This window comes from Egretta garzetta, unplaced genomic scaffold (genome assembly GCF_000687185.1).
Source record: "Egretta garzetta isolate BGI_Z169 unplaced genomic scaffold, ASM68718v1 scaffold163, whole genome shotgun sequence".
In the NCBI taxonomy this organism is placed as follows: Eukaryota; Metazoa; Chordata; class Aves; order Pelecaniformes; family Ardeidae; genus Egretta; species Egretta garzetta.
The window spans coordinates 6,285,157-6,299,592 of NW_009259308.1; the positions used below are offsets into that span (position 1 = coordinate 6,285,157).

The window sequence follows — 14,436 nt, forward strand, 5'->3', positions numbered from 1 at the left end:
CAGTAAGTAATTCTCATCTCAAATTTAATTTTGCAGTAGAATTAAAATAGTAAAACCAGAAAAAAAATTGTCTTGTAAAGAAGGTTTTCTATTATCTATATCTCCAAGAGTCAACTCCATAACTTGGTATTTGGATGAAATTGCTAAGTTCATTCATGTCAGTGGCAAAACATATACAGTAACACCAGTTTTTGTGCTGGAGTCCTACCTTCACAGTTGACTGCCAAAGGTTGGAACTGTTTATCCACAACAACAAGTGAACATGTAGCATCAAAACCAACCCCTCGAATCTGGCTGGCATCTACTCCACAGACAACTTTCTGCAAATGCATAAAACGCACATGAATAAAAACATATTCATATATATGCATGTACCATGTGAACTAATGAATACAGAAAATGAGGTACAAATTAGAAATGCAAGCTCAAATTCCAAAATTTTTGAGATTCAGTATTCTTTACCATCTCTAATAAAAAATACACCAAATTACCAAAAATTCTTCGGTCTTCAAAACTGAATTCAAAGGTCCATGAAAAGTTCTTTAATAGCTTTTTAATCTTACTAGCCACACCCTGGATGAAAGCAGGAAGCACAAACATATCAGAAAATAAAGGGAGCAGAAAACTAGCAATGTTCATTTTCTCTCTTTTCTAAAAGCTTGGAGTTGAGCTGTGTGTGAAACATGTATACGGGATTAGGGCCAAACGTTTCCATCAGTCAATTCACTCAGTTCCCACCTGCGGAAGCAATGATCTTCTAGAATTGCTTTGGTAATATTGTGCCACAGCTTTTTGTCTTGCAACAGCGAAGGGTCCCAAAAATAAAGTCGGTCAAAATCTATAGCAGTGATAATAACTCTGCAATGCACGCATTTTCAAAAGCTCTGCTATCAAGAGTTTGGATAACATACTTTTTGGAAGATTTTCCAAAAAAATCACCACCCCAAAAGGGCTGAGCTTCATATCTTCCAGCAGCACTGGAAAAAAAACCACAACACCCACATGGATGAAGTGCCAAGTGAGGTTGCAAGACACCTAAAATGTAATGCAGTAATAAATTGACACTTCTCAGCAACAATAAAAATATCTTTGTTTTAATTAGTTCTATAACGAAAGACTTTCACTAGACTTGCTACAGTGCCAGTCTCTTATTGGCTCTGTAAAGCTATAGTTTCAGAGACCATATTTTATTGCTTACGTACAAAAGATTGTATTTAAAGAGGTTCAGAGCAAGAACAAAGCAATTCACAAAGAGAAAAATCAAGTAAGCAGAATAAAAGACTTGTTCTAACATCAAGATGCTCTTCTCTATCACTACTGTCACTCCCTTCTTTTCCTTCCTTCCCCCTTACCTTGTCTCCTTCATCTCAGGGCATTTCTGCAGAGCCAAGCTCATTAATGTTTGAAAAGACTGATCAATAACAAGAGAATGGGTGAACTGTCCATCTGCAAATTACCAAGCATATCATGAATTTTTAAAAAGCCAACCTTAGAACATGGAGCAGGCTGAGGCTTTATTAAGAAGGATGAAATGGCCTACATATGCACTGCCAAGCAAGGTCACTAATTTACTTTTACCACCACCATGTACAGGCAGATCGTTGGATTAGAGGGTACAAATTTTCCCTTGTACGAAGGTTTATTTCAGTCTGGTTTTAGGCTTGATACTATCCACAAATGTATATAATTTATTTTGGTCTTATACTACTGGTCAGGCATCTTAATGAGGATCACAGGTGACAGACATTATGTTAGGCACCATCCACATACCAGATTAAAACTTTTCTACAATCAACACTCCTTTGTGACTCCAGTGCAGCACAACACACATCTTTAAATATATGCAGTACCAGATTCTAAGCTACCTCGACTCCTCAAAGAGCTGTCTCATGGCTAGAAGATACACCAGCTAAACAAAAACCACAGATGTGAATCCTGAAAGCAGCAGATAAATCCTCCTCCTGAGCTAAGAGAACAAAGGAAGGTCTTTCATTCTACTTTCAGTTGTAGTACAAGCTTTTTTCAGTCTGGCCTTCAGCTCCTCACCTATATAACAGACATTGTGAGACTACATCAGCCATACCCTAAAGGTGCCTTTAATGCACGAGGATAGTTACAAGTTATACAGTAATACAGCACGCACAGAATTGGATATTAAAGGCCCGTGACTGGAAGGCCTCAGACTTTCAAAACTTGAAGAGCTACCTTGCAACACATCTTCATTTTCTTTGCATACCTTTGTGACCAAGCAACAAGCAGCCCATATGTCAGCAGAGGATTGCTCGTAGTGGTCTGGTTGGGGCTCCCAAATTTGGATTGGCTGGTCTGCATGTGCCACAACTATCCCAAACTCATCTACCAAAGCCGCACGAACACTTGCCGACCCAACATCAATTCCAACATAGTATTTTACTGGAGCCTGCTTCTTACTGTTCATTTTTAATAAAACCTGTTGGGGGAAAATAAAAAAAAAGGTTTAAAAACAGATAAAATGGCTGATGGAAAGCTGTGCTGAAGAGGAGTGATGCTGTGCAGACACTTTTCTTGATAACTCTTTTTCAGCGAGTCTTCACTTGTTATTATTTAATTAAAGTTTTCAAGTCTTTCACTACTTGTACCTTTTTTCTTCAAATGTTTGTATGTAAGTTGCATAGTGCCAAAGTTCCTGAAAAACAATTTGTCAATTTGCATGTAAGAATATGTATACTACAATAAAAGTTCATGGGACTCATACAGTCAAGGAACTGAGCCGTGGTCATACGGTATCACATCTATAAAACGGGAAAAAGAGGGAAGGAGATAGGAAGGGAAGGAAAGTGTATGGTTCCAAACTCAGTGGCAGTCAGGGACTGGTGCTTTACACAGAGGGAAATTTCAATCCAGAGACTCCAGGGTTTTTCTGAATTCAGGCAGACAGGGAAGTTGCTGATGACCATTAAGTTGGATTCACCTCTGGAGAAGACAGCAAGTACCACCACGGATATGTCATTGCCTCAATGCAAACAAATCATATTCCTGTAGCAGTGAAAAGGGTGGTGTGCCTGGCTCCCCTGAACCCTGAACTGAAGAGGAATGAGGAGCCAAGAGCTGCTGCTTCCCACAGAGCCAACCAGATAATGTGTGGCATATTACTGCTGAATGAGACAGGGAGTCAGGCTGGATTTCTGCACAATCTGGAAACAGTTTCCTCTCCCCCCAAAAGTGGTGTGATGCTGATAATTAAAATAACTAAGTGACAATCTGGCACATATTACCCAATTTTGAGTCCCGCAAAGAAAAAAAAAAACCACCTGAAAAACAAACTGGCTAGGTTTTTCAGAGCTATCCACCAACAATCCACACAATTTTAAAGATCCTGAAAACAATTTGCTGAAAATGTGTTGAGTTATGAGAGCATCCCAGGAAATCCCTGCCTACTCTCTGACAATCTACAAGGACAAAGTGAGATTAAGTTAATTGATTTAATTATTCACAATGAATTGCTTACTTCACTATATTACGTTTAACTATTTGGCATTTAATACAGTGACAAATGCACTGTACTTAATTTCTCACATTTTGTCCTTAATTAATAGTTAACATTTCCATTGTAATCAAGCTGGAAGGATGCTAAGTAAGAGCTGGTACAAAGTATTTAAAATGTCAGACAAGTACCAAGTTTAGTGCTTGTATGACTCTCCTAATAAGCCTCTAAAACACACAAAACTCAGACAATGCATAGTTTCTCATTTCCAGAAAATAAATGGATCGATTATAATTTGATGAGTACACAGTATTTACTGAGCACCGAAACGGCTCTTCTTAAAAACAGTCCATCTCTCCCAAAGATGTGACCCGGATTACTTTTGTGTATGGAAGATGGGTTGTTTAGAGGGAGGGACATGGGCAAAGGGAGAAAGATTTGGAAAGTACTGCTAGGTAAAACAGTTCGCATTTCAAATTCATCCTACATGTATATAATTTTGAAATAACTAGAGTTTAGTGGGAAAGTATACCAAAAGCCTGATCAAAAAAGCAGTAGAACAGAAAATGGGAAAATTCTGTCTCTACCTTTAGACAATAACAGCTGATCATATAGCCATGTAAATTGTACTCAATTTTGGAAGCAATGTTTTTACTTGTTTTATATCTACGAGACAGAAAACCAACCCTTTTTTTTTTTTCCATTAAATATCTTGAGTATGGGTTGAGATCCATCCTTGGGTGGCAATTCGAACATAGTGTTGGCACAATATAAGTGGCTGTTCACATCTATGGTTGGCTTGTAACCACTGCTGTTGGTGGCTATCACAAATCTATTGTCACGGAGGGTTAGAGGTAACAGGTGAAATAGAAGAAAAAAAAGGGGAGGGAAAGTCAGCCCTGTATCTCAGAAAACTCCAAGCATCATCCTGGATAATAACTAAGCATTGTAACAGCTGAATTAGGACAAAGTTTCATTTGCAATTAAAACAGCATAAGCCAAAACCTTGGCTAAAGAAAAGTACCCAGCTTTCCCTCATCCTGCCCCTTAAGAGGTACACGGAAATGTAGTTGGTCTATGAAGATCTGTTATCAGAACCTTCCCCACAGGATCATTTTGTACCGCCTGAATCTGTCATTTCATGCTTATAGACAACCACTGCTAGGGGCCAGGGACCATTTTTTTTTGTTCTTCGTTTGGACAGCATTAGCATGAGGGAGTTCTGTCCCATCACTAAAGTGCCTAAGCAGCCCAGTACAAACCAAAGCAGTTATCACATCGCATTTTGCATGCACCATGGCAGGGTCACTAGAGGAAGCTGTACAGATCATTAGCTTCTAACAATATCAGAAACCAGAAAAAACTCAAAGCTGTAGAGCATATTGTGGTACTGATGGAAATACTAGCTACTCTCTCTCAGCATTCTGATTCTGCCCAGTAGATTAGGTGCAATACACACTAATCTTGTTAAGCAAGGTCATCTGTTCAAGCGATGAGCAATCAGCTAAAAATAATGGTGTGCCATGAGTCCAACACCTAGGAATATTGGCAAGAAAGCTCACTTTATTTTCTTGGCCCTGGCTCTATGACCTGGTCAGACTAACAAAAGCTAATGCCTCTGTCACAGGACAATCCTCCTGATATCAGTGATTAATACTACATCTGTCAGCTGGGGATACTTACAGCATTTTGCATCTTCCTCTTAGCCCTTGGCTGTAAAAGCAGTTTTAAGACATTCTTTTCAACAGATGATGTTCACTTTTTAATTTTGCACTCCATCTCCTCAAAGCTTAAAAGGCTGGCTGCAGATGCTGCCAGCTACTTGCAAGAAATTTTACTATAAAGAAATTGCCTAAGACTGTTCCTGATACTATCTTACAAATTTCCCTGTTTTTCCCTATTTCAGCACTGCCTTTAGCTGCTGACTCATAAAAAGAAGAGAATAAACCACAAGCTGCAAAGCAGTTTTTTTTCTTTAAACATAGACAAATCTTTCTTACTTGCTTTTCACAAAATACAAGTAGCAAAAGGAGTATTTTACATCCTGCCTCCTTCTCACACACACACACAGTATTACTCTAAATTTTTATTTCTCTTCCCTGCATTTTAGCTCATTAATGTGTTTTTGCTACTTTGAGAACAAGGTTAACAGATGTTAGAGAATTAAGCTCATAGTATGTCCTACTCAGCACTTAAAATTATGGCTTTGCATTGGATTCTACCCACAAACATTTGAAACCTGGAACCCAATCAGCCCATGTAATGTTTACTTTCCTTTTTTCCTTACTAAGCAACCAGGATGCGCATGTGTGAGTGACTGCGCAGGAAGCAGTTTGTTTATATGCTGAAGCAGTACATATCAGTCTATCCATATCCACTATTTTATTTCTGTATTATCGGTGGACAACTAGCAAGAAAGAGTTCAGTGACAGAGTTCAAAAACAACCACAAACCTATTTAAACTAGTCTTTCTCTGAGTAAAACTCACCTAGATCTACAAAGCAATGTTTCAGTATCTTATGAAAAAAGGCTAAAAAAAGTAAATATTAAACCTTTTTTCAAGCACAGCAAGCACTAAGTTACCAAGCCTGTTCAAAGTATAGTGTCTCTGCAATAGGATCTGATTTGCTTGCAAAAACATCATTTGATGCCAAGGGTTTTTCTGGAATACCAATCACTTGGTATGCCACCTACTTGTCAGACAGATCCACAAAAAGCACTGTCATCTCTAGGTCATGAGTGTCACCCATTAGGGACTCTGCCTAACAGTATTTCTTGAGAGCCTAAGAACTCAGCAGTGAGGCTGGTGGAAAATGTATAGCCACAGTACTTTATTAAGAATGTAAAGAGGAATGCTGTAATTGGTTTTGTTTACAAAAGATTCCTTTAGTACAAGAGCAGGCCCCAAAACAGAAATGAAGAAACTCTTTAACAGAGTTCAGAGGTAGAGGAAGGTCCCAGCACAAACCTCCTGCTTTGGAATCCAGACATCAACGACACTGCCACATGCAAATAAATTTTGGTTGTGCAATTAAAACTTTGCTTTGGATTTTGTATCAACTGGCACACGGCTTCTGCAGTCAATGCAATCGTGAGAAAAACAGTGAACCAGAAAAACAGTTGAAATAAAAAGTCACAGAATCACAGAAATAAAAAGTCATCAAGGCTGAGTCCGACAGGTCAATTCCTTGAGCACAATATTCCTAACAATACACCAAAATATTTGATACACGAATGATGCAAATTCATGGACTTCCCAAGTCGTGGAAAGCGGTGGTGATAATACCACTACCTTTTATACCCCTGAAGTATCTAATTCAGGAAGCCTGGCTTCTTGCAGCCAAGAAAAAAGACCCCCAAAACTTCAATACAGCTTTGTCTGTCCATGGCAGAATTAGGGCCTCATATTTACACCTTATTGTTTGAATTTGCAAACAGAAAGAGAGGAAGAGAGAAAAAACAATTTTTAAAGACATGTCCAGCTTGACCATGTTAGTCCATGACTACAACTGCTAAGACAGGACAAGAAGCCAAAATTCCCTCCAAGCACTAAACCAGCAATGGCCTCCTTCTTTGCAAATCACAGCAGGGACAGAATGGCTTTTCAAACAAGCATTTATGATCAAAGGGCTGCAGCATATGATAAATATTTATATGGCCCATTAAATAATAGTCTGTATAAATATTATTCAAAATGCGCATGCTGGAAACCACAGACTTCCCAGTTTATCCTTAAACAAATGTGCTAGTTTTCCCACATAGAGAATGAAAAAAAGGAGGGGTGAAACTGTCATTTGCAAAAATATTTCTTTAAAAAAAGAAAATCCTTAACATCGTTTACTTTAGTTTAAAAGGAATGACTAAGTAACCAGATGACTGCTTCATCACAACTAACTACTAAACTCAGTTTGTCCTACCTTACTTCATGGTTATCAAATTGCCAGAACATACCTTTCTGTTAAAGCTACAGTACTGGAAGGCTGCACACTCACACACACGCAGGCTGAAGCTCAGGAGAAGTACTTATCAGCGGCAAGTATAGATTTTGTGGTATCGTATGCTTCAATACAAGGAATTACGAAGGACTGGCATGTCTGTTTTAAACTTTGATCTTTGGAACGCTGCAGGCTGTCCAGACCCAGAGATCATGGATAAACAGTATGTTTTCAGTAGTGCAGCTGTGCTTTTCTATGGCTTACCAAGAAAAAGATTAACAGACTCAAATTAAGCTTCATAATCTTAGTGTGAAAAGATCTAAATATGTTAAGTAAAAGCCACTTCTCAATTGCAGAAAGGAGATAAAATGAAAGAAGCATTTTTGACATTATATTGGAAATTCACTTTGTTGGCTTTCTAGGGTTACAGTAATTAAAAAATTACAAAAAAAACCCCAAAAAACAAACAGACCAAAAAACTGGTGGTGGTAGAGTGGCAATCCCTTCTTGAAGACAGTGAACTCCCTTTCCTCTCCCAGGATCTGTAATTCCTGTTTGGATGTGAAGAGACAAAGGCAGCACATGTCTGTGTGGGAGAGTGAGAGCAGATGGGGAATTCTAACACTGCACTGAAGGGCAGCACTAATATAGAATAATACCCTCAAATGCCCAAGGGACTGTGCTATAACTATCAACAAGCATTTATTTTTCAGCTATCCAACAGCAAACAAAACAAAAACAAGGAACAGAAGCACACCTCATCTCTCCTTTTCCCTTCCCAAAACATAAACACGTACATGCACGAGATCCCTGAGTCTTTGGAATGTGAGGACTGTGTTAACAATAACAAAACTGGAATAAATAAAAACCAAGCTGGAGAAGGTATGCTTTTTCACTAAAAACCAAACGGTGCTAATTTCATCCCTTCTCTGGTAAATTCTGTGGAGCTTTCTCACATCTTAGAACAAGGAGAAGCAGATGCAAATAGTGGAAGAGATGTCATTTTAGTAGTAAAATCAGACCCCAGCTCCTAGTCCCATAATACCTAGATTGTTCCATCAAAACCTTCCTAATTACCCTCCCCAACATTGTAACACAGTCTCAATAAATCCATCCCACCACAGGACTGAAAATATTCTACTACCTTCTAGTATCTCCTCTTCTCTCTATAAATAATTCACTATGTACTAATCTTCTGTAATGTCTCTGTATCTTTTTTTTTTTTCCTTTCTCAGTGTCCAAGACAAAGCCATTACTTCATCGCTGCCTTCTGCCCTTTAATTCTCTCTTCTGTATTTTAAATACTTTCAGGCCAAACTACTTCCACCTGCTCTGATATAAAGCAAGACATACTACGGTTTATCCTGGTGTAACTAATTAGCACAGAAATGAAAATGACTAAGTAAATTATTCTAAGAAATGAGATCGAAAATTTATTTATTTTCAGCTTCTTCTGCCTACATAGATATCTCACTCATGAACAGCAGAAAGATGTCAGCATGACCAGTGTCAACGAATATTAAGCTCTTAAATGTACAACAGAGTTGTTTTTCTTTATAATCTGCTCTAGAAGAGATTTGTACTAAAACAGAAAAATGATGCTTGCCTTTCAGTTCCTCTCTTGAACTCACACTGGCAGATAGCCCATAGGACTGTTGATCAAATAAGAGCAATGGCATTCTGGACCCTGATTAAAGACAAGAGCACTGGGTCAGATGAAAGGTCCAATTAGTACAGTATCCTGCCACAAACAGCAGAAGCCATAAGAAAAGCATATGCCTGCCCTTTTCATCCAGCAATACTTCCCCAGGACACCTTCTTCCTCCTGCTATCTATAGTAAAGGCACTTCCTTAGGCAGAAATTTTATCTTTAGGATTACCAGACCTTGAAGGCTTTTTCCTCTCCAAATTTGTCATCTTTTTGAATCCAGGGAAACTTTTGCAACTGCGAACTACTGTGGTAATGAGTTTAAAGTTCTGCATCAACATTGCAAGGAGGAGTCCTTTCATTTGCTCTGAGCATGTCACCTGCTAATTTTGTCTGATATGCCTGAATTCTGAGCTAGAGGAGACATTAAGCATTTGCTCCATATTTACCTTTGCCATGCAGTCATGATTACATCACATTCTGAATCGTCCCCAGAAGGCTCACTGCAGCTACAGACCACAGGTGATGAGCTGAACTCACAATCTTAACGTGGTCAGGTAAGTCAAAAGACATTTTTCTGCTGACTGTTCATAGATGTGGCAATAAATACCTTAATACAGTGCGGTAGTAAGTACTAATAAGCAGTGAGTAACAATCCCAAGACGTCTTTGGGCAAGTAGAGATACTGCTCAGAGATGCTTGCAGTAGCAAAACAACACGTTGGTGTCAACTAAAGGGGGACAGAGCGGTCCTGCTATGGAAGTCCATGGATTTCAAACTTCAGGCAGTTCCCAAAACACTCAAAGTGTGTCTAAACAGAGGAATCTGGGAGCTCCTCCCAATTACATGCTTAGAGCAGACTTAAGGCTACTGTTCATCCTGGTTTTCTCTGGAAGGAAGATCAAGGCACCCACGCAATTTTTGCATGCCTTTATAGGCTTTGCATTGCAACAGGCACAAGATCAATGCCACAGCATGCCTTGCAAAGCAGCCAGGCTGCCTGGTCAGAGACTGTGAGACCAAAGACAGACCAGCAATATCACTGTAAGATTATCAACGTGACAGTGGCAAACTGTGGCAAACTGGGCTGCTCCATTTGTTCCCCCGCCTGTAAGTATGCCACACAAAGGAAAGGAAACAAGTTCAGCTCGCTCTCTGCTTCACTGCTCTTCTAACACCAGGGACAGCAGGAAACAGCTGCAGAAAGGAGCTCTCAGGAAAAAGGAAGGCTGAGCAAAGCGCCACAAGAACACACAAAATGAGATGAGAAGACACACAGTAGTGGTGAAACCCAACAGCTCCGATTCCCTCTGGGACTCTCTTTGCCCTACTTGGACTGGACCACCACTTCAAAAGCAGGGTCTGATCCTGCAGCCATGATAGTCAGTGGTATAACTCCCAGCCATATCAGTAATTCAGGATTAAACTCTTGACACTTGTGGACATCACAGGTGCATTCACATGTCTGCAGGATTTTGAATGCTTGCCATAACCTACAATTTGTCAAACAGAGGAAACGTTGATCAGTTTATGCCAAGACACAATTCTCACACATGAAAACCTAAGGAATTAAGAGGCTATATAACAGCACCCTTTCTTCTCCACACCCTGAAAACGACAATCGATACAATTCATGCACACCAACCTATTTAGATCCCTTCCCTCCTCTGACACTGCAGCTGCATGCATCCCTAAAGGCCGTGCTAACGATCTGGCAGACAGACATGTCCCAAATGACACTGCAGAATGCTTGAAGCTCTGAAAGAAGACACCATCTTGTTTACATTGACTGTGAGGAGGGAAAAAATTGCCATCTGATTATTGCATAAATTCTAGCTGTACCAGCTTCATGACTAGTTGAAAGGAGGTAACAGGCTCCAAAATGACTGACAGATCCAAATGGTTGGATCCATCAGTTTATTAATCTAATGCTAAGGAAGACCTTTCTTACTCCCGTATCTCCCCCATGCTGGACAGAAAGAATGTCTGTTCATTGCCCAAGGCAGATCCATGTACTGTGACTTTTGTATTTTTTCATTCTCTTCTATTTCATAATGGAAATGGAGAAACAAATGAAATAAAATAAATACACACAAAAAAAGATGCATATAGTAAACATATCCCTAGCACAATAATGTTAATTTACAAAATATCTGTTTAAATTATAAAATCTAACTTGGAGTAGAATGCAATTGAAAAGCCACAATGACAGTTCATGTGACCATACGCACAATAGCTTTAAACTGCATTCCTGGAGCAAACCTGTCTTGGCTCCATGAGCTTCAGTGCAGGGTACATAGGCTTACCTGGAATCCTGGGTATGCTACTGTGGATACCAAATTAGCCAATTTTGGGTTAGTGCTGATACTCTAACTTCAATCACATCTGTAGATTCCGGTGCTAAATCAAAGTTGAATTTGGCACTATTTGTGTGATGACGTATCAGTAGATCAGTATAAAAATAATTTGTTCTGAGTTCACAGTTTTATGAAATGACAAAACATCAAAATTAGCATTCTGGCTGAAATCCACTACATTTCCCATCAAGGCTTACACATTTAAGCAACATCTGAACCAACTGTCTATAATTACTCCTGGCAGATACTGGAACACTTAGGCCAGCAGTAGATGCAACAGTGAAATCAATTTTTAAAGACATGCTGTAAACCACTTCTTTCAAGATGCTCAGCCCAGAAGCAAACATGTGTCTCTAAGTCAAATCCAGAGTTTACTACACAGTTATTTGTTCACTCTTGCATAGTTAAGAGCATGAGAACGACAGCCCTAAGAAATCTGTCATTTTAAAATTAAACATTTATTTGAGCTGCAATTCCAAAAACTCTAGCCCTGAAGTTCCTGTCACAACTACTTAAGAGGAAGTGAGGTTGCACATTAGCTTAGGTTAAAAGAAACACAAATTCTGTACCAAAATATCTAGATAGACTGTACATGTGTCTACATCCCTTTCTTTTTTACAGTGAAAGAAGAATCACATTTGTTCCTCTTCTCTCTTACATACACAGCTGGGGGGTTGGCTTGTTTGTTTTGTTTTTATCAATGCAAAATCTGCCTTCATAATGATCCTACCAGTCTCATAATTTCAAACTCCCACAAAGACCAAGCCTGAAAGGGTACCAGTTGAACACCTCTCTGTAAATTCCCTTCAATGACTTTCTCAAAACATGTCAGAAGCCAAGAGCTTGTAAGCTTGCTTGCTTCAAACAGCTGAAGGCCACAAATTTTCAAACTTTATTTTATGAACAGTCTGAGTACTTTCCCTTTCACATGTGGAAATGCAGAGGGGAAACTGAAGGCAGCTCAAGACACCAACCAGAAGGTATTAACAAGAGTGAAAACCCCCCACACACTGCTGATCAGAGATCTCCCTTTGAAAACGCATCATAGAAACACATTTCTACCAAGGCCATGCCACTACTGTCGATTTTACACGAGGCTCTCCGATATTCCAGTGGCAGGTACCAGGGCAAAATTTCAATGACAGTCATCAGAAAAGCCCAAGATACAAAACAGGAACACACAGGAGAGCTATTCTGATCCTCTCCTGTAAATCTACTAGTTCTCAGGAAACAGATCAACCTCCAACAGCATGAAAAGAATGCTTGAAAGAAGAATGGCTATGGAAAGAGAGAAGGCAGACTTATTGAGGAAGGACAAGAAACAAAATGGGTAAGAGTCCTATTTGGGAAGAGGACAATTTTTTCAAAAGAACCAACAGTTTCAACGGATAACTTAGCTGTAGGACTGTTAAAAACACAGGGCACAGTAACAAACTGGCCAAAAATACACATAAAAACTTCCCAGCATAGTACTAGTTTATTTAGTCTCTCCTGACACTATAAATTCATTTCTGCCCTGATTCTTACAGCTGGGAACAGCTGTACCTACAAGAACCCATTTCCCCCCGTTTTTCTCTTTCATCCTCCTATCCCAGACACCCTTCCCAGGAAAAAAAAAAACCTGCTTTTTTTTTTTTTTCCAACCATATGCCAGTACATATTCCTGAAGGAGGCCATTAACATTTAAAGACACTTTAAAATGTCAATGTTTTTTCCCTATATTTAAGTACATTTAGAAAAAATTTCAATAAATTAAGTGAATGGTCTTCAAGGATGAGGGAATAAGAGGATTAAAATCAAGGAGACCACCTGCAGAGTAATGTGTCTGTTTATTACTTTCTGAGAACCTCAGAGATGAGAGAGCTCTCTCCTCTCCTTCCCTGACATTTATTTCTTAAGTGTTCTCCAGAGAAGAGGCACTGATGCTAAATTTATTGAAACAGCTAACAAGTCTCAGGCACCTTGGTAGAGAAAAAATCTGCAAGGTCACCAGTTCCTAACGGGTGCAGAGCACGTCACTAGCGAGGAACACGGCCATTACGGGGAGGTCTGGAGCAGAGCACAAGTAAACTCCACCAGGTTATTGGGGTGGGCTCCATGCCAGCCCACAAGCTTCACGAGAACGCAGGAGCAACTGCCATGTGAAGGAGACACTGCTGCAAAGGTGCGAGAAAGCAGAACTGCAAGAGGAGGAAGGAGGCAGCAGTGGAAGCAAGCAGCGAGGGGACACCAGTGCCAGCAATACCTGTGTCAGAGATACAAGACTGGAAACTACCAACTTGAGTAAGGGCAAGAAATACATTTATGGAAATCTCCCAGGGATCTGGAGGATTAAGCAAGTATGTAAGTAATGTACATGTCCCATCTGCCTATGTCGGGTCACCTGAGTGCTGCCATTTAAAGCTCAGAGAAAGGCGGCAGGGAAAATGGCGACTCTGACACCACCATCTGCAGGAGACGGCATTGGGAGGAAGCGACATGCCTACCCCAGCCCTGCAAAACCTCAAGTGCCTCCCCAGGCACTGCGCACCCCCTGTGCTGCCTGGAGCCTGTCAACGCAAAGGGACTGTGAAAAAGGGCAGACCCATTCTCATTAAATTTAGGCGTTATATATAGGCTGTGCTGTTGAGAAACATCAGTAAAAGCAAACTTCAGGAAGCCAGGCAGGGACACGAAAATGTAAATCCTATAATGCTCCACGAGCTATGTGAAAACCAGGCCCCAAAACTGATTTGGAGCAATTTAATCGCACAGTCAACGCATGCCCTTGGACAAAGCTGCACGCACCCTGGGGGCACAGCGAGAGGGGTTCTCTGGGGAAGAGGCTGGACCGGGGTGTTACACGCGGGCACCACAGGTTTTTTTAATAATGAGAAACCACCGCAAACGCGATAGGCTTTCTCAGCCAGCAGCACCTCACGAACAGGGAAGGAGTTCTCTGAATGTCACCGCGTTCCGCTTTCGGCGCGGCGCTCCGGAAAGGAGAGGAGAGGAGAGGGGAGGGGGCTGGGCTGGGCTGGGCTGGCCGCCGGG

General features: G+C 40.3%; 1 protein-coding gene across 1 annotated transcript in view; it reads right to left on the reverse strand.

Moving 5' to 3' along the window:
- Positions 1-14,436, reverse strand: part of FGGY (FGGY carbohydrate kinase domain containing) — a 327,463-nt gene that overhangs the window by 135,060 nt on the left and 177,967 nt on the right. The window contains exons 8-9 of the mRNA XM_009636237.2: positions 2,237-2,449; positions 209-320 (exon numbers count right to left, since the gene is read on the reverse strand). Of these exons, the coding sequence (XP_009634532.1) occupies positions 209-320; positions 2,237-2,437 (313 nt within the window). The 5' untranslated portion in view covers positions 2,438-2,449. The remainder of the gene's footprint in view (positions 1-208; positions 321-2,236; positions 2,450-14,436) is intronic.